This window comes from Ailuropoda melanoleuca, chromosome X (assembly GCF_002007445.2).
Source record: "Ailuropoda melanoleuca isolate Jingjing chromosome X, ASM200744v2, whole genome shotgun sequence".
Classification (NCBI taxonomy): Eukaryota; Metazoa; Chordata; class Mammalia; order Carnivora; family Ursidae; genus Ailuropoda; species Ailuropoda melanoleuca.
In genome coordinates this window covers 67,818,618-67,838,405 of record NC_048238.1, presented here as the reverse complement: position 1 = coordinate 67,838,405, position 19,788 = coordinate 67,818,618, and the positions used below count along the sequence as shown (strand labels likewise).

Genomic DNA, 19,788 nt, shown 5'->3' with positions numbered 1-19,788 from the left:
ATTTAGAATTCATTTGAGGTGAGGTCTCGAGGACTTGAAAATTTTTTAAGCCTTCAAGGGGAAAGGCATTGGAAGAAAAGCAAAAGGAACTGTTTTTATGAAGTGTGCTGTGAAACACAGCTACCTTTGCACTGAGCATAACACCACGATGGTACTACAGGATTGGTGGCAAATCACAGCAGGAGACTGCAACCTTGGTCCAGATGGATTTTCACTGAGGGCAGCCCCATACAGCTTTGCCAGCAAAAGGCAGAGGGGAGCTGGAGCTGCAGCAGGACAGGAAGGGCATATATTCCCATCATTCTAGAATAGTAGGCACTCAAATATTTGTGAGCAAATGTCAAGTGGTAACTATAGCTAACATGTTCTGAGCCTATATGAGAGGACTCCAGATGTACTTGTGGGAGTGGGGACTTGCAGGGAGGTTGAAAGAAGAGATAATTTGGGATATCTGGATTATTGTTACTAAGGTGACCCCCATCTGAATTCACAGGTGCTGAGGCCTGGAGATACTTAGCTTACAAATAAAACTCTACTATTTGAGAGGCACATCAGGGTTTTTGCAGTTTCTCAAAGGTATCTTTGCAATACTAATTACCATTTTATTGGCAAAACAAAGATACATCAAATTATGAGGCATCTAACAGATTTTGGATGATGGAACTTTAGATAACAGGGTTTATATTACCAATTAAGACTCTCCTTTGTCAAAGAATATAGTTGGTTTCTTATGTAAGTCCACCATTTTTATAACACTGCACTAAAGTTCCCTTTAAATGTCAAGTACTTTGTTGGGGCGCCTGGGTGGCTCAGTCATTAAGCATCTGCCTTTGGCTCAGGGCGTGATCCCGGTGTTCTGGGATCGAGCCCCACATCAGGCTCCTCCGCTGGGAGCCTGCTTCTTCCTCTCCCACTCCCCCTGCATGTGTTCCCTCTCTCGCTGGCTGTCTCTATCTCTGTCAAATGAATAAATAAAATCTTAAAAAATAAATAAATAAATGTCAAGTACTTTGTAAACTGAAGGTTTAAAAATGTGTCAAAATAACTTAGTTTTCTTGGATCAGAAATTATATACCCAATCTTTTCATGCAAAAATTCATCCTCATTCAAGGCAAATTGCCTTTAATGAATGAATAAAAATGTTCTGTATATATCAATTTAGTCTTTTGAGTCTAACTAACTGCAGGTGTTCACTTTGGCTTTTCAATTATACTTTAGATTTAGACATGATTGAGGCCTTATAACGAGGAAGACGGCTTGAGAGAAATGAGAACTTCTCAAAATTAAATATCTCCATAAGCCAACATGGGTATATAAGGAGCTCTCATGCAAGTTTAGATTTTGAAAGGACAATTACTTAAGATAGAAGGAAGACCATCCCTAAATGAGAATTAAGATAAGAATAATAACCTCAGTTTCATAATTCCCCATGCCATACTAGCTATGGGAGCAATGAAGGCATAATGGCAATCACACTTTTGCCTCTGAGCCTTCATTTAATTTTAATACTGTGCTCCCAAAGTTTCTCTCTGTTCTAAGAGGCTCAGGTCCTCTTAGACACTTGGTGTTTTGTTCTGCTGCTTCCACTTTTATACTTCACCTTTACCAGTCTGGGAGATTTCACATAAAGTGATTATGGCTCAGTCAGCCAAGCATAGATGGTCTGGCCTTTAAGTAACCATAGTTCTTTTGATTTTAGAAGCCACTTTAAGTTCAAACAGTTTAGATTTCATCCTGAGGCTATAGAAAATTCATTAAACGATTTTAAGTCAGGAAAGTAACACTGTTTTGTTTGTTTTGTTTTCAGTTTTATTCTGACTTTAATGTGGCAAATGGATTAGAAGTATAAGAGAAGTAGACACAGACACCAGTCAGAACATCCTTATAATAGTCCAGCTGAGAGATGGCAGAGACCCAGAGCTAAATAGCATCAGTGGGCTTGGAAAGAAATGAATGGATTATAAGACATTTAGGAGATAGAAGCAAGAAGATTGAATCATGGCATAAATATAGCTATCACTTAGCCTCCTAACACTTAATCATTTTAATATTCATCTAAGAGCTATTCAAAAGTTGTTAAAGGAAATTCTGATTTAAAAATGTTAAAGTTTATTTATCAAATGAATAGCAGCAAATGCTTACTTTGTTGAGGGGAAATTTTAAAGCACGATTAATAGTAATGGTAACATTTTCTTCTTAAGTTATGTAAATGAATCCATTAATTCTATAAAGACTTGCTCCTATATTTCCAGTATATAAGATACAGAAAGAAAACACACACAAAACAAAAATGAATTGAGTGCCTGGGTAACATATTGTTCTTTAAAAAACAAAACAAAACACACAGAATCAACAGGAAACTGACAGATTTAAAAAAGAAATATATATATATATTTTGAAGATTTTATTTATTCATTTGACAGAGATAGAGAGAGCCAGCGAGAGAGGGAACACAAGCAGGGGGAGTGGGAGAGGAAGAAGCAGGCTTCCAGGGGAGGAGCCTGATGTGGGGCTCGATCCCAGAACGCCAGAATCACGCCCTGAGCTGAAGGCAGACGCTTAATGACTAAGCCATTCAGGCGCCCCAAGAAATATTTTCTATAATTTATTTTGAGCTATGAAAGTTACTGAAGTATAAGAGTTGCCTCAAACACTTTCCCAACAGCTGAAATCAATATTTATGCCTAAGCAAGATACTGCATGGCAGTGAAACATATAAGGTTCACTGTTATTGGATATTCTATTCACAGTATCTCGAAAGAAAAAAGACTGTGTAGCCAACTATTTGAACTAACCGAAGCATAAGGAAGAATAAGCAAAAAAAGATGTCTAGACATTCTATAAATGTGGAATTTTATTTTCTTCCACAAAATATTCAACTTAAATTTAGGGATTATTAATTAATCTTGACTATATCATAAGCAGTTTTTTGAACTCTGATGATATCAGGAAGCTAACTTTAGAAAGGGAGACTTAATCATGACTTCAGAAATGTTTCCAATTACGTACATATCTTCATGCTAATATATAGGACACTCATCTTGAATATCTTTAACATCCTCAGTTGAGTAATATATAATATGAAGGATATTAATAATTAATACAGCAGCATCTCATAGAGATTATCCAATTTTGCTTTCATTAATTTGAATGTGATTATTTTGAAAAAGGTCTTAATCCATAATGTCAAACCCTTTTGTTTATTTCCATTTTCCCCATCTTTTAGAGGATATCTCTCTGAGGGAGATTTTTTGGTATGTGCATTTTGTTTATGCTATACATGCCAAATAGATCTCCCAAGATGAAACTCTGAGCTCATTTGGAAGTAATTTTTGGTAGCACATGAATCAGAACTCTTATTTTCTTCTCAGCAATACTGGTATTTTATTGCTTCCATCTATAGTCCAATATGCTTTTAGCAGTAGGAACCGTGAAGCCAAATACAAAAAACACTAAGAAAATGGGAACTTCTGGCGATTACAATTTTTTGTCTCTTTTTCAGGGTTCTTCCCTCCCCCGGGAGAGTGAAATCACTTTAAGCTCACTATGAAACAGGAACACAGTGAGCACAAATGATTGACTGAAGTTGGTGATGTTGATTTAGGAGTGTTCAGCTTATTATAGGTCAGGTGTAAAACCCTTAAACCTGCTTGTCAAAGTTTACTTTGGGTTTTTCCAGAATCTGCCCAAGTGTCACTTTCTTTGCGAAGCCTTCTCAGGCCAGCTCAGGCAGGTTTAGGCAGCTCTTCCTTTACATTATTATAGCACCTTGATATTCCTAAGGCAGCACTATCAAATCACATTGTATTTACTTGTCTGTCTCTTTTCATTCATGGATAGAGAGACACTATTTTCTTCCTTTTATCTCTGGACTAGAGCATTACCAAAATCAAATTGGTTCTCAGTAAATAATAATCAAATGGATGGACAGGGTATGGCTAATAATATTCTCCATCTGCATAGCATAGGTTATGAAGTGTTTTCACATAGCACTGAGAAAGACATGTCAGGAATTATCACCTATATTTTATAAATGAGGAAACTGATGCCCAGAGAGGTTACATAACCAACCCAAGTTCAAAACAACTAATAAGTTGCAAACTTAGCTCTCATGTTAGCAAGTCAATAATGATTTGTAGATAAAAATGATAGTAATAGTGTTCTGAAAGGCAGATGGCAGTGGCTGACCAGGATACACCGTAGGAGATGGTTACCTGTTTTGAAAGCTTTAAAATCAATCTTAGCAGGATCTCAAGAAATTAACATAAGTGTACACAAAACTGGACTTCAGAATATCAACTTATTTGCAATGAGAATAATTTGTGACAGATTATTTTCCTGTACTCAAGCTATACACAAAGTGCAGTCAGTAGAAAAATATATCCTATTTATGTATGTAATTCTCGTGACTCTCTGCAATTCTATGGCTCATAGACTTCTAAAGAGGAATAAGTTCTTAGAGATCAGGAATAAAATCACTTCATTTTAATAAATAAATACCTAGCTATGAAGGATAAATGACTTATATAAACTCACATGGCTTATTAGTGACAGCACCAGGCTGCAGAATCAGGTTTTCTTAAAAATGGTATCATTACATTAAAAAAAAACACTTATGATTGAGGAGTAATACCATTATAGTTCTAGTTCTTAGCAGTATTTCTAAGCATCTAGCTAACATGATTAAATATAGGCTGCCACACAGGAATTGTCCTTAAACAAATGCTGTAAAATGGGAGTACATCAAATTCTATTCTATGACTGTTTTATCAGGGAGGTGAGGGGCACTAATGTGATGTGTTAAAACAAGGCACTTTTTAATAGAGATTGACAATATTCATTATATTTATATCCATTTACCCATAGACATTGATGTTACAAAAATAATTTATTGGATTTATCTTTTCAATGTGTCAAATGAAGTGTATTTTCTAGTCTCTATTCCTTTTCAACATATTTTTCTCTACTTGAAAACAGTCCAAGTAGATATAACGTAGGTATTCATGGGTTCACGTCATATTTATAACTTTTAAGTTTTGAAAATAGTTGGGTGAGTCATTGCCAGAACATATTTTATTACTTACTGGCCAGGTAAAAAGTTAAATATGTGTGTCTGTTAAGGGGCAAACACCAAAGACCAAAATAAGCTAAGATTCTCAGAAAAAAAAAAAAAAAAGACAAATGATTATATTTATGAAAGCTTTTTTTTTTTTTAGGCTTCTAGCACCAAAAATAGGATGTGCTCTGGGTTATATGTCCTAACTTAGTAGATAAAAGCAAATGCTTTCCACAAAAATATCTGTATCTCACAGACTGTGCAAGTCATACCACAATCCAACAATTTCACGGGGCAACATAGTTAATTAAGAGAGAGCACCTTATTTAGCAAATAACTGCTCTGGGGATAGAAACATACCTCAAACTGCAATGAATTCGTTTGCTAATTGATCTTCCTCTTGGGGGTAATTGCTAGAAGTCCTCTTTAAAATAAATGAAACTTTACTTATTTGATATCAACTATTATGCGTATCTTTCTATTACTATCATAATTGGAGTCTATGCTTATCTGTTTTTTCACTGGATGCAGAGAACTATTTCCACAACATTTATACAGCAAAGGTTTTGCTTCCTTCTAGCATCATAACTGGCACCCTGATTACCCATCTCTAATTAATGCTAATATTTACTGTTATCCCCAAGAGTTATAGTTTGAAACAGGAGCCTACATTATGAGAGAAAATTTAAATATTCCAGGTCATTTATGTAGTCTAATTTAGAACTGATTTCTCATACAGACTATGACAAAAACTTGCTCACAAACCATAGCATTTTATTGTATTAAGTGAAAGATGACTTTAGATACTAATTTTTAAGCTAGGTCAAATTATAATACTATGCTGTATAAAAATCAACATCATTTAAGTACTAATTCATTCATTTTCTTATAAAATTTCAGTAGAAAAATTCCCTTATATATCTAAACTTGAAGATAATTCATTTTAGTCCCCATTATATATCAAGCCAGCCAACCATTTTTATCTATGTCACAGGTATTAAATATCTGTCAATTCCTGTTAAAGGACTATAACATGAAATCAATATGATCAATAGGTACATAAAATGCTAATAGAAGAAATTATTTAAAAAACACAAACAACAGGGCTTGCAATCATTTAAGATGTATTACTCACCAGAAACAAAGTCCGGAAGTTGCTGATATCACCAAAAAACTCTTCTATGCTCACTGTCTTAGCGTCAAAAATAAAGTATTCTCCAAGATTCTCATAGAGCTTTAGCATGTTGTTGTGCATGGTGAACAGTTTTTCATACTGGTCTCTGGCACTCTTTGTAAAGCTGTAGCTTTCTGTTAAGGAACATGACCCAATAGTACCTTAAAGGCAATCACTAGATGTTAAGATTGAATTATACCATCATTTTTATAAATACTTATGTATTAATTTGCCACAATTGCCATAACAAATACCACAGACTGGGTAGCTTAAACAACAGAAATGTACTATTCTGGAAGCTACAAGTTCAATATCAAGGTGTTGGCAAGTTTGGTTTCTTCTGTGGCCTCTCTCCCTAGCTCGTAGATGGCCACCTTCTCACTCTATCTTCACACGGTGGTCCCTCTGCCTGGGTTTGTGTCCTCATCTCCTCTTATGAAGACACCAGTCATACTGGAGTAGGGTACACCCTAAGGACCTCATTTTAACTTAAGCCTCTTTAAAACCCTATCTCCAAATACTGTCAGTCACGTTCTGAGATTCTGGGGGTTAGGGCTTCAACATAGAAATTTTTGCGGGGACACAGTTCAGTCCATAATAACTTGCTAGAGTCATTATATTGGATAATGAATTTCAAAAATTCGTAAATTAGGCAGAACTAGCTAATGTATAACCATAAAAAACGTATTTGCTAAATGAAAGCATATAAGTACAAATACCAGAAAACTGCCTCAGTTATCTTTTAATGAACAAGGTAGGGCAGAAACAACAATAAAAAACTTAGAAAAAAATTCTCTTTTTAAATACACATGTTCTATTTAGAGAGAGGTCACAGTGAATTCTATATATAGGCTGTGTGTGTGTGTGTGTGTCCCATGTGAAGAGGGGAAGGAGAGGGAGAGAGAAGGAGGAGGGAAGGCAAGAGGGAGGTATGAAGAGAACGGGAGAAGAGGGAGAGGGAGAAAGGGCGAAGGGAAAGAGGGGGAGAGATTCTGCTATAGCGCTAGAACCTTAATCACCCACCCGAAGGACCTGCTAAAACCCAGACTGCTGTTTGCTGGGACTGAGCCTAGGACCCAGAGAATTAGAATTCTAATGAGTTTCCCAGGTGATGCTGAGGCTGCCAGTCCCAGATACACTTTGAGTAGTATGCTCTAGAAAAGCTGTTTATCCAGAAATTAATTACATCATTGTTTTTAAAATGTTACCAAAAAAGTGATAACAACCAATACCAAAATATAAATGAATCAGATGTAAATGTGTCTGACTAAAGGTATCATTATATATAAATTTATCCTTAAAGAAAGAAATTATAGTACTTTCTTCCTGATTATAGAGGATATAGATAGAGAAAATTATCTCTTTAGAGGTGCCTGTGTGGCTCAGTTGGTTAAGCTTCAGACTCTTGATTTTGGGTCAGGTCATGATCTTAGGGTCACAAGATGGAGCCTTGTGATGGGTTCTGTGCCAAATGTGGAGCCTGCTTAATATTCTTTCTTTCCCTCTCCCTCTGCTCCCCCTGCCCAAGAGAATCCCAAGCAGACTCTGCGCTGAGTGCAGAGCCCAACTCAGGGCTCAATTTCAGGACCTTGAGAACACGACCTGAGTCAAAACCAAGAGTCAGATGCTTAGCTGACTGTGCCACTCAGGCACCCCAATCTCTTTCTCTCTTTCAAAAAAAAACTCTTTAGGCGACTGAGAAAACAAAAACAAACTAAAATGTTCAATAACTAAGAAGCAAGTATTGTGAACATTCTGGAGTATTCTAGTCTTTCTTCTATGGCTAATAACTTTTGAATGTAAATTGGTAAGAATGCTTCAGAGAAAGGTGAGTGGGCTAACAATGAAGAATAAACAAAACCAAATCCACCTTTAAAAATCACAGATAAATTTTAAATAATCAATAATGATCACAGAAGTAAAGTGTCATTATGTGAAAAGGTAAAATACTTAGAATTATAAAAGAAGGATAATAGCATAGTTTGGGGCATGCTATTATAAGGTCCACTATAGTGTATTAATATATTATGGTAGTATTGTTTTATCAGATACTGATAAATATGTTTTGAAATAACCAATTTTATGATTTTAAGATTAATCTTAAAATTTACAAATATAAATACACAAAATTTCTAAAAACATAAATCTTATATTTAATATTTTCTGAATTCTTCAGTATGTTTTATTTTAACTTGGGGCCAAATTTATTTTTGAGGGGAACACAGCTCTTGTTTTACAATGGAAGTCAATGGAGAAAATCAGACCATTTCTTTTTGTTTTGTTTTGTTTTTTCAGACCATTTCTGGAAAATTACTTTGCAGCTGACACTTACTGGATACAATGTGATTTTAAAAATGAGACAGGACCCTACCTATGTTCTTTCTTACGCTACTTAAATATTAGAATTCACATTAGCAACACAACAACCTCCTCCCTGCTAACAGTCTTCAAATCTTTCAACCCTCAAGTCCATTTTGACCTCAATAGACCAAAAGAATGAATGCATTTCTGACTTACTCTCATTTCTTTTTGCCAACAAAAGGATCTCATATAATGCTACATACACATTTGAGACAATCACCATATATCTTTGACTCCTAAGAAAGTGTTAAACATTTTGTTTAAGAGTTGCAGAAATAAGACAATACTCTTCATTTCCTAGCACAGAATGAAAGTGCGATTTTTGTTTGCTAGTCTCTCTTACCTAAACTCTCTGCATGAGAGACTTGCTAGGCATAAAAGTTATCAAAGTTCCCTTACTTGTACTCTATTTGCAATGAAAAGTACTAAACTGTATATTTCACAAGGCTCAACATCTGTACCACATAGAGAAAAGCCAAAGCTAAAAAAGGGGAAGAAAAAACTATGTTTCCCATTTATCATAACAGTTTTTCACCAGCTACAATATGTCCATGTAGTGATACACAACTTCATAAATTTGTTCTCCTGGGGAAAAAAAAAAAAAAAAAACAACTGATTGCAGAAATTCTGTGTACCAAAGTGAGAAAATTTGAAAAATCCTGGGAATGGCTTATCTTAGAAATAACAAATGGAAAGCAGCCCAAACTCCAAGTCCTTTACTTATCTTCTTCAAAGTGATTATTTTGTAAAAGGGATATATGGCATGAGTCAGCACTGGAAATCTTTAACGAATGCAAGAAAGTCACCAAATCCTAACTGGGACTCCAGGTATAAAAGAGCTAGACACTATCATTCCTTTTCATCCTTTAATTTCATTTAGGAAATTTTTATTTTATTTTTTTGAGCAGGCATTAAATTCACTGTTTTAGTACTATGCTAAGCATTGTGATGGCTGTAATGATCATTAAAGCCTAATCCAGCCCCTTAAAAAGTTTACAATCTAATATTACAAAAAATTCTACCATCATTAATTTGTATTTGTATGGAATTTTACCATTTACAATATACTTTCCCTTCCATTATGTCTCATACTCTTCATAACAATCTTATAAAAAAAAAGCAGAGAAATACCAGTGTTCAAATTTTAGAGTTGTATAAACTAGATGGCACTCATCCATCTAGGGTCAGCATGTAGTAAGGGAATCAGAATATGCCATCCCAAAATATGCTTATTTGCAATAGATTTTTATTTATTTATTTGTTTGTTTTTACTTCAAGTTTTATTTAAATTCCAGTTAACATATAGTGTAATATTAGTTTCAAAGGTAGAATTTAATGATTCATCACTTATATACAACACCTAGTGCTCATCACAACAAGTGCCCTCCTTAATACCCATCACCCATTTAAGTCATCCTCCTGCCCACCTTCCCTCCAGCAACCCTCAGTTCTCTATAGTTAAGAGTCTGTTTTATGGTTTGCCTCTTTCTTATTTTCCCCTTATGTTCATCTGTTTCGTTTCTTAAATTCCACATATGAGTGCAATCATATGGTATTTGTCTTTCTCTAAATGGGAGAAGATATTTGCAAATGACATATCTGATAAAGGCTTAGTATACAAAATCTATAAAGAACTCTTCCAACTCAACACCCCCAAAAAACAATCCAGTTAAGAAATGGGCAGATGGCATAGATTATTTTGAGCTGATTGAGAAACAGCAGACATAGGAAAAGCTCTGAAAAGAATAAAAGTTACCTTTTTGAAAGGGGAATTTACATTTATAAAGGATGGCTCCCTCTCTGTACCGGGAAGAGAAATATGACTCTAAATCACAAGAGAATCAATGGTATCCAGGGTACCAACCATTAAGCTGCAGATTTAAATGTGCATAACAAACTTTACTACGTTTGTTTATGGTGAATTTCCTGTTAACCATTCTCCCCTTCCCTAAAATGAGTGTCCTCACACCATTCTTTGTCTTTAGCTGAAGATGGTATTTAAACTGGTACCTTAGTATCCAAAATATATAAAGAAATTATACAACTCAACACCCCCAAAACAATCCAGTTAAAAAATGGGCAGAAGACACAGAGCAGACATTTCTCCAAAGATATCCAGATGGCGGACAGACAAATAAGATGCTCAACATCAGTCATCAGCAGGGAAATGCAAATCAAAACTACAATGAGATATCACCTCACACCTGTCAGAATGGCTGATGTCAAAAACACAAGAAAGAGTGTTGGAGAGGATATGGAGAAATAGGAACACTTTTGCACTGTTGGGTGGAGGACAAAATGGTGCAGCCACTATGGAAAACAGTCTAGAGGTTCCTCAAAAAGTTAAAAATAGAACTACCCTATGATCCAGTAATCACACTACTGGGTATTTACTCAAAAAATACAAAAATACACCAATTCAAAGGGATACATGCACCCCTATGTTTATTGCAGCATTATTTACAATAGTCAAATTATGGAAACAGCTCAAGCATCCATGTATGGATGAATGGATAAAGAAAGGTCACACACACACACACACACACACACACACACACACACACAGGAATACTATTCAGCCATAAAAAAGAATAAAATCTTGCCATTTGCAACATATGGATGGAGTTACAGAGTATAATGCCAAGCGAAATAAGCCAGTCACAGAAAGACAAATACCATATGATCTCAATCATATGTGGAATTTAAGTAACAAAACAAATGAGCAAAGGACCAAAAAAAAAAAAAAGAGAGAGAGATAAACCAAGAAACTGATCTTCACTATAGAAAACAAACTGATAGTTACCAGAGGGGAGGTGGGTTGGGGGAATGGGTGAAATAGAAGATGGGGATTAAAGAGCACACTTATGATGAACACTGAGCAATGTATAGAATTGCTGAATCACTGTATTGTACACCTGAAGCTAACATAACACTGTATGCTATCTATACTGGAATGAAAAAAATCTTAATTAAAAAATATAAACTGGTGGTTTAGGCTACCTCAGGGAATTACTCATTTTCCCCCTGGTATTTCCCATGTATACTTTAGGTGTATTTGTTAATAAACTTCTGTTTGGTTTTTTTATTGTTAATCTGTCTTTTATTACAGTGGGGGGGGGTCTCAGTGAGGAATTCAGAAGGGTAGAGGGAAAATTATTTTTCCTCAGCTACCGGAGCCATCATGATAGTCCCTTGCATAATACCTAGTCTAGTGTTCTTATGATATGGTGGAATGTATTATTTATAATGACAACCATCATATTGCCAAATTCAATGCTCATCCCTCTGTCCTCTTTTTGATGTCTCAGCAGATTCAGATACATTTAGCCACTCAGTTTCTATGACAGCCACCCTCATGCTTAAAATATTTTTTCTCTTACCTCCTCTCCTTCTCTGGTAACTTCTACAAAACTTTAGAGTACACTAAAGGCCTGATCCTGAGTCCTCTATCTCCATTCTCTCTAACTGATCTAAGTAATTCACATGACTTTAAATACCATGTATATTTGTGACTTCTCCCCTCCAAATTATATATCTAGTCCCACTCTGTTCCCTGAGGTACTAAGTTTTATAATCAACTGCCTACTTGTCATCTCTATTTGAATGCTGTTGTTGTTGTTTTAAGTGGACTCTCTTGGTATCACAAATGTTAATCCTCTCCTGAAAACCCTATAATAATTTATCATAACTCTTGGAATAAAATCTATACTACTTCTCAGGGTGTATAACGATCCACATGATCTGGCCTCTACTCACCTCTGCAACCTAATGTCATCTCATTCTCCCCCTTAAGCACTATGACCAGTCACATTAACCCTTTTTCCCCCCTTGAACATACCAAGCTCTCATACCCAACTCAGGGACTTTGTACTTGCTGTTCTTTCTGCTTAGAATGCTTCTTTTTCATCAGATCAGTCAATCTCACCTCAAATGCCACCTCCTCACAGAGGCTTTCCCAAACCACTGAATCTAAAATATCCACTTCTGGGACACCTGGGTGATGCAGTTGGTTGAGCTACTGACTCTTGGTTTTGGCTCAGGTCACGATCCCAGAGTCATGAGATCAAGCCCTGCATCAGGCTCTGCGTTCAGCGTGGAGTCTGCTTAAGATCCTCTCCCTCTCCTTCTGCCCCTCCCCCGCTTTCTAAAATAAATAAATTTTTAAAATATCCACTCCATCACTATTACTGTTGCTTTCTTTGTTTCATTATGCAAACTTATAACTATCAGATATTATTTTTTTTTATTTAATTCTTTATTGCCTGTCTTTCCCTACTTAACAATGTGGCCCATAAATAGACTTTCATGTCTTATTGACCATTGACTCATCAGCACCTAGAATAGTGCCTGGCAAATAGTAGAAATACTATCAGTGACAAAAGATTATGGGGTACTTTGGGGAGGATGATTAGACTATCCTGGAATTCAAAAGTAGAGTGACCTCTTCCCACCTGCTTAAACAACCTTGGGAGTTTTTGAAATATTTAGAGAGAAGAACCCTGAGAAAACAATGGACTTTCAAAGAAGAATTTCCAAGATGAGGTAATTCTTAGTATTTATATCCTTAAAATAAGGAAAACCTTAAGGTGGTAAAGTGAGCATATCTAATATATAAAGTACTTATCAAATATGAGTGGGGTAAAGCAATTTAGAGCAATTTTTCTTTTAATATTTGACTTAAATTCCTTATTCTACAAAGACAAATATTTCTGATTTTTCCAGCTTGGAAGTTAGTGAAAATAACTGTGAATTAAAATCGCTTCATCTTCTCCCTAAGAGAAGTGTTCATTGCAAGGTTGATAAACTAAAATGTGTTCAACATTTTAAAACACTAGCAGGTAAAATGTTAAACTTTGTAAGTATTAATTTTAAACCACTTGATCTTAATCTTGAACTGAACCTGGAAATTCAATTTATGAAACACATATCATAACTCTCATAAAGCCTTTTTATATAAACTCACTTGAAAATCTGACCTAGGGAAACAGTCTTCACTTACTTGGGCATTTATGTACTATACAGAATTGTCTAAAGCTTCATCATCTATATTTTTGTGTGACTGTATATAAATTTATGGAGTGTATTCCTTAGTAATATTGTAAGAGTGTGGACTTAAAATTCAACCTGAAACAGCTATAATTCATCCATAGGCATTTAGTCAAATAAAAGCAAATTATTTTCTGTATACTTTTAGATATATTATATACCATTTTTCACTATTTTTGGTAGCTATGCCTACCTGTCTATAAATTGGTTAAAGGTAGGTATTGTTAACCCTTGCCCTCTAACTGGTAAAATAGCTGATAGGGTTCAGGACATACTACCCCAAAATATGGCACCATGGCATATTCAAAATTTTAAGAGAAAGGAGGAAGCAGGAAGGTCACTCTGACCTTCTCCTGAAGCAAGTTATAAGACCTCCATGTGTGAAGTGGCTTCCTTATACCCTGAGGGAAAAAAATACCCTTATTTCCAAGATAGAGGGATACTGAGAAGAACCTGAATGAACAGGGCTTGCTAAGTTCCCCTCAGTTTAATACACTTAGCTTATGCTTTTTGCCCTATTATACCTTTCCACAACTTTCTAGTCTTGAGCAAATCTAGCATAAGAAAAAAGAAGTTTAACAATTTCTTTGGGTCTTAATTTCCTAATGAAGGTTCCCATATCATGTGAAAGTTATATTCAATAAATCTGTATGCTTTGCTCCTGTTAATCTCTTTGTCAGCTTAATTTTTAGACCTACCAAGAGATCCTGAGAGGGTTGAGGAAAACTTTTTTCTCCCTTGCATAGTATTGCTTCATCAAATACTAGGCAGACAACACTATTTATCATTTACTTAATTTTGATATAAAGAGTAATTGTTATCACAGAAATCTTGTTCCAATAGAACCAAAATAAACATTAGCAGGGCATTGGGGATGAAGAAGTTTATGTATCTCACAGATAATTGAATTAAATCAGTTCTTAAATGTTCTCATTTTCATAGGAAGTACATTAGTTATGATTTTAATAAAAAACTTTAAATTTGAAATAACATTACTGTTGGATTATTGAGAACATGGAAAAATCAACTTGAGATCCACTTAACCTTCACACAAGCTTTAGTTAGCAACACGGCATAATTATTCATTAAAATAAAAGGAAGTCACAAAAACACACTCCATTGAAGAATATAAATATCATTTCCTCTTTTCATAGCCTGCCAGAAAATATTCCTCTAAATGCTAAAAAGAAAATATTAATGTTTCAATTTGAGTATATCATTTTTAGTAAAAAATTAATATTTCAAAGAATTTTATCTTTTAAAAATAACATTAACGCATATTAAAGTAGTTGAAATTTACTTACAAATCACACATTATATGATGAATAGGTGTGGACAAATATTTTAAAATGTGAAACATTAACAAAGACAATAAGGAATGCACCTATTAATTTCCATTTGGATTCAACACAATACTTTAAAATAGTTTAGAATATAGACTACAAAATTCTTTTAAAAATCAGATTACGAAACTTAGGCATAGGACACTTAATATAACAAAGATACCATACTTAATGATAAAAATTTTGAACCAAGATCCTCAGTTTTTAACATATAGGAGGCAATTATGTTACTGGAGAGATGAAACCATTTTGTACTGACCCCACTTTTCCACAGATGGCCTAAGTCAGCCAGGTATAAAGAAAACTGTTTCTAAATCAGCTTCCAGTTAAAGCCACAAATGTGATGACAAAGGTAAGAGGTACACTTAGAAATCCTTTTCTCTACCCCCTTTCATTATTCACTCCCTTTTGTCTTTTGTGTAGATTTTTTACCCTTCCTTTGAAAACGGACTACCTTTGCATTCTTAGACACCCAACAGAGTGATTTTTTCATTCATTTATTCAAATCTATTTATTAAGTGCCTGCTATGTGCCAGGTATCTTCTAGGTGCTGAGAATACAGTAGTAAATATTCACAAAAGGTCACTGGTCACTGCTTTCATAGACATTATAGTTTAGTGGGAAGACATACATTAAACAAAGAAATAAAAAAAACTGAAAATTAAAAATTGAAAAATAAATACAATTGTAAAGCAGAGGTTGTTAAAGAATGTATATCTGGGAGACCGGAGACCTGAAGGGGAAGAGCCAAGAGGAGGAACACTGGGGTAGAGTGTATGAAGGCTCTGGAAGATATTAAATATTCTAAGAACATGAAGAAGAGGAAAAAGGCCTGGGATGTGAAAACCTATGGAGTAAGTGGGAGACAGGAGGGAGAAGGTTTCTGAAGTGTATAGGGGCTAGATTCTACAGGTCTCTTAAGCATTTTGAAAATTTTCCTGAGAAAATTGTCTTTGGTGAGTTTTAAACAAGGAAGTGATAGGATCAGTTTTCTTCTGCTCAAAGGCATAAGAGATGCTAGCTAAATTCATACACACACACACACACACACACACACGCTACACTACACTACACTAAAAATAACAACAACAACAAAACCCTAGGACTAATGGAACATAGAATATTGTTCAAATGAGAGTAAGTCTCCTTGCTAATTCCTAACTACTGATAAGAGTATATATTATATAAATATTCAATTAAAGCATAAATTATTGATAAATTATTAAGAATGTTACATTGAATCAAAGGCAGTAAAAAATAGCAGGTGTTAGCAATGCATAACTATGCAGATTGGCAATGCAAACAGTTGTGTTTAAAGTACGTAAGAGTTATGATTATACAATTTGAGATTGATGTGTATATTTTGGAATGCCAGTATTATTATTTAATATTCATAGCATGAATGCACAGACATTAATTAGATCAAGTCCTACCTCCAGCTTTACCTCACATTCAGTTCTCAGCATCATTTATCATGTAGCAACACTGTATATGAAACTGTGAGAGATTAAGTAGAGAAAAAGAAAGTAAAGTGATAAGACATGGTTTCTAACCCTCACTGAATTTATAAACAAGTGTTGAGAGACAGATAAAATAATAGCAGAGCAGCAACAGCAGAAAGTAACGTTTCCTGAACTCTGCAGTGAACCAGGAACTGAGTTAAATGCTTTATAAGTGTTGTCATAGTTAACCCTCCCAATGGCCCTATGATGCATATATGCTATTACTACTTCCATCTTACAGATGACGAAATTAGCCTCAGGGAGATCAACTGACTTTCTCAAGAGTAAGCCATCTTACTCTTGTGGTGGATTCAGGATTTGAATCTGGGTACCCTTCCCCATTCCCTCATAACACAAAACTATATATTTAACCAGCATGCCATACTGCTTTTCCTGTTAAAAAAAAAAAAAGATAAAAACACACAGTATCATAAACTAAGCTTCACAAAGGAATTCAAGAAAGATATGGAAATGCATAGCAAGAAGTGATTCTGAGATTATTAGGAATGAATTCCATCTTGATATATGGGAAGGATTTCTCATTCCAAAGAGAAGACACTCCAGGGCAATGAGAATAGCATGAGCAAAGGTATAAATGTATCTGGAGTTACCAAGGAACTCTTGACTATTCTAGGATAATATTTGAGTATGCAGCGAGATGTAGAGGAAGATAAGCCTGTGATGGGTGGCAGAACAGGCCACCTAAAATATGCCTCTTTGACATATGATTGATTTTGAATTGAAGGCACTTGGAAAAACAGCAAATGCAAGGAGAGCTTTCCCTGAACTCCCCTTATCTGCTTAAAGACAGATCCTCTAAAAGGAACTCAATTGTTATAAATCTCCCTGGGAGTTTCATCAACCAAGGAAGATTGACACTTATCAAAGGAGAGGAGGGGTGCCCGGGTGGCTCAGTCAGTTAAGCAGCCAACTCTTGATTTCGACTCAGGTCATGATCTCAGGGTCCTGGGATGGAGGCTCCACGCTCAGTGCAGAGTCTGCTTCAGGTTTGTCTCCCCTCCACCCCTGCCCCCACTTGCTCACTCTCTGTAAAATAAATAAATAAATCTTAAAAAAAAAAAAAAGGAGAGGTTACCAGAATTTGACATCTGACCCAGGCAAACTATGTCACATAACTATCATATCTTCCATCTATTTTTCTGAGGTCCTATTCATGTTTCCTAAAAATCTTTCCTCTAAGTAGCCTACATCCTCTCTCCCCTAAGATGGCATAAAAGTGCTCAAATCTCACCACTTACTTAGGTATCCACTTTTTCCCCCTGTGAAGTCCCTGTGTACATCACATTAAACATTAATAAATTTATATACCTTTTCTCCTCTTAATCTATTATTAGTTTGTTATACAGACCCAACTATCAAATTTAGGAACATAGAGGGCAAGTCTTTCCTTCCCTTTACCTGGAAAGGTATTGAATGCATTTTAAGGTTCTCAAGTTTTCTTTCTTTTTTTTTAATAATAATTTTTTATTATGTTATGTTAGTCATCATACAGTATATCCTTAGTTTTTGATGTAGTGTTCCATGATTCATTATTTGAATATAACACCCAGTACTCCATGCAATATGTGCCCTCCTTAATACCCATTACCAGCCTATCCCAGTCCCCCATCCCCCTCCCCTCTGAAGTCCTCAGTTTGTTTCCCAGAGTCCACAGTCTCTCACGGTTCATTCCCCCTTTCTGTTTACCCCCCCTTCATTCTTCCCTTCCTTCTCCTACTGATCTTCCTGCTATTTCTTATGTCCCATAAACGAGTGAAACCATATGATAGTTGTCTTTCTCTGCTTGACTTATTTCACTTAGCATAATCTCCTCCAGTGCCGTCCATGTTGCTGCAAATGTTGTGTAATCATTCTTTCTGATGGCTGAGTAATGTTCCATTGTATATATGGACCACATCTTCTTAATCCAATCATCTGTTGAAGGGCATCTCGGCTCCTTCCACAATTTAGCTATTGTGGACAATGCTGCTATGAACATTGGGGTGCCTATGGCTCTTCTCTTCACTACGTCTGTATCTTTGGGGTAAATACTCAGTAGTGCAATTGCTGGGTCATAGGGTAGCTCAATTTTTAACTTTTTAAGGGACCTCCATGCTGTTTTCCAAAGTGGCTGTACCAACTTGCATTCCCACCAACAGTGTAAGAGAGATCCCCTTTCTCCACATCCTCTCCAACATTTGTTTTCTTTGTAGCCAACTAATCAATGGTTTTTATACAGAGGAGTAATATCATCTTACTCGTTTGTAGGAACCTAAATGGTAACAGAAGGATGATTTGGAAGATGACACACTGAACCATGGCAGAGCACCTAGGAAATTAACAGAATAGTGTTGTGAATGGAAAACAAAAGATAGATATAAGAAATATGGAAGAGGTATCGTCCGTGGGACAATGATGACTGACTAGATATTAGTGGTTAGAGAGGGGCAAATATTGAGAATGCCACTTGAGTTTTCTACCCCATATGACTCAACCTATGTTTTGTGTATGCTTGCTTTATAACAGTACCTGGGAGACAAGAAGGGGAATACGGGGTGGGGGGCAAGAGGGAGAATAATGACTAGCTTTGAATACACTGAGTATAAGATATCTGTGAAACATGGGGATTGCAGTATCTAACAGGCAGTGTGGAGTTAGGTTGGCTCTCTGATAACTTGGAGATCAGCTTCTGTGGCAACAGTGAGAACTGCAAAGCCAAGGAAAATAGAACAAAGACTTATCTCATCTAATCTGATCCAGATCAGGACAGTACCTTAACAGTGTTCCCTTAACATTCCTATTGATTCAGTGAACATGCCCTTAGTCTGAATATGTTTGGTCTTGATACGTTTCCTCAAAATACAGAATAGTCTGGAATTATAACTTTAGCTAAGAGAGCAAAATATCCACTCTCGCAGTCTGTGGTAACAGTTTCTAATGGTCATAAAAGATCATTTAACTACAAATGTCAATGATACAAAATATGTAGTCAGTATGAATTTTGCCAAAGGGTATGTCCCTCAGGAATTGAATTTTATTGTTTTGGGTAGTGACAGAGTTCGGGTATAAAAGACTTTAAGACATACTATTACAGACGCAAGAACAACTGTGTATAGTTATTAAATTAGTTAGAAATGATGATGCCAAGTATCTAAGAATCACTATGTTTCTCATCATTAGTGTACACTCTCTGTAGTTTTTTTTTTTTATTTTTAAATTTTTATTACACCAGGTACTTCTGCCACACCTGCTGCTTTGGAATGAATGCCTAGGTATTTGGGATTGATTTCTCACTGTAACATAGTT

At 35.5% G+C, this 19,788-nt stretch overlaps 1 protein-coding gene across 3 annotated transcripts in view; it reads right to left on the bottom strand.

Annotated features, from left to right (window-relative positions):
* Positions 1 to 19,788, bottom strand: part of DIAPH2 (diaphanous related formin 2) — a 1,026,009-nt gene that overhangs the window by 224,763 nt on the left and 781,458 nt on the right. For 2 of the 3 annotated variants that reach the window (XM_034649855.1, XM_034649854.1), the window contains one exon: positions 6,192 to 6,356. In XM_034649855.1, coding sequence (XP_034505746.1) covers positions 6,192 to 6,356 — 165 coding nt within the window. Of the gene's footprint in view, positions 1 to 6,158; positions 6,357 to 19,788 lie in introns of those variants that run through there. The other variant, XM_034649853.1, reaches the window with a different exon arrangement.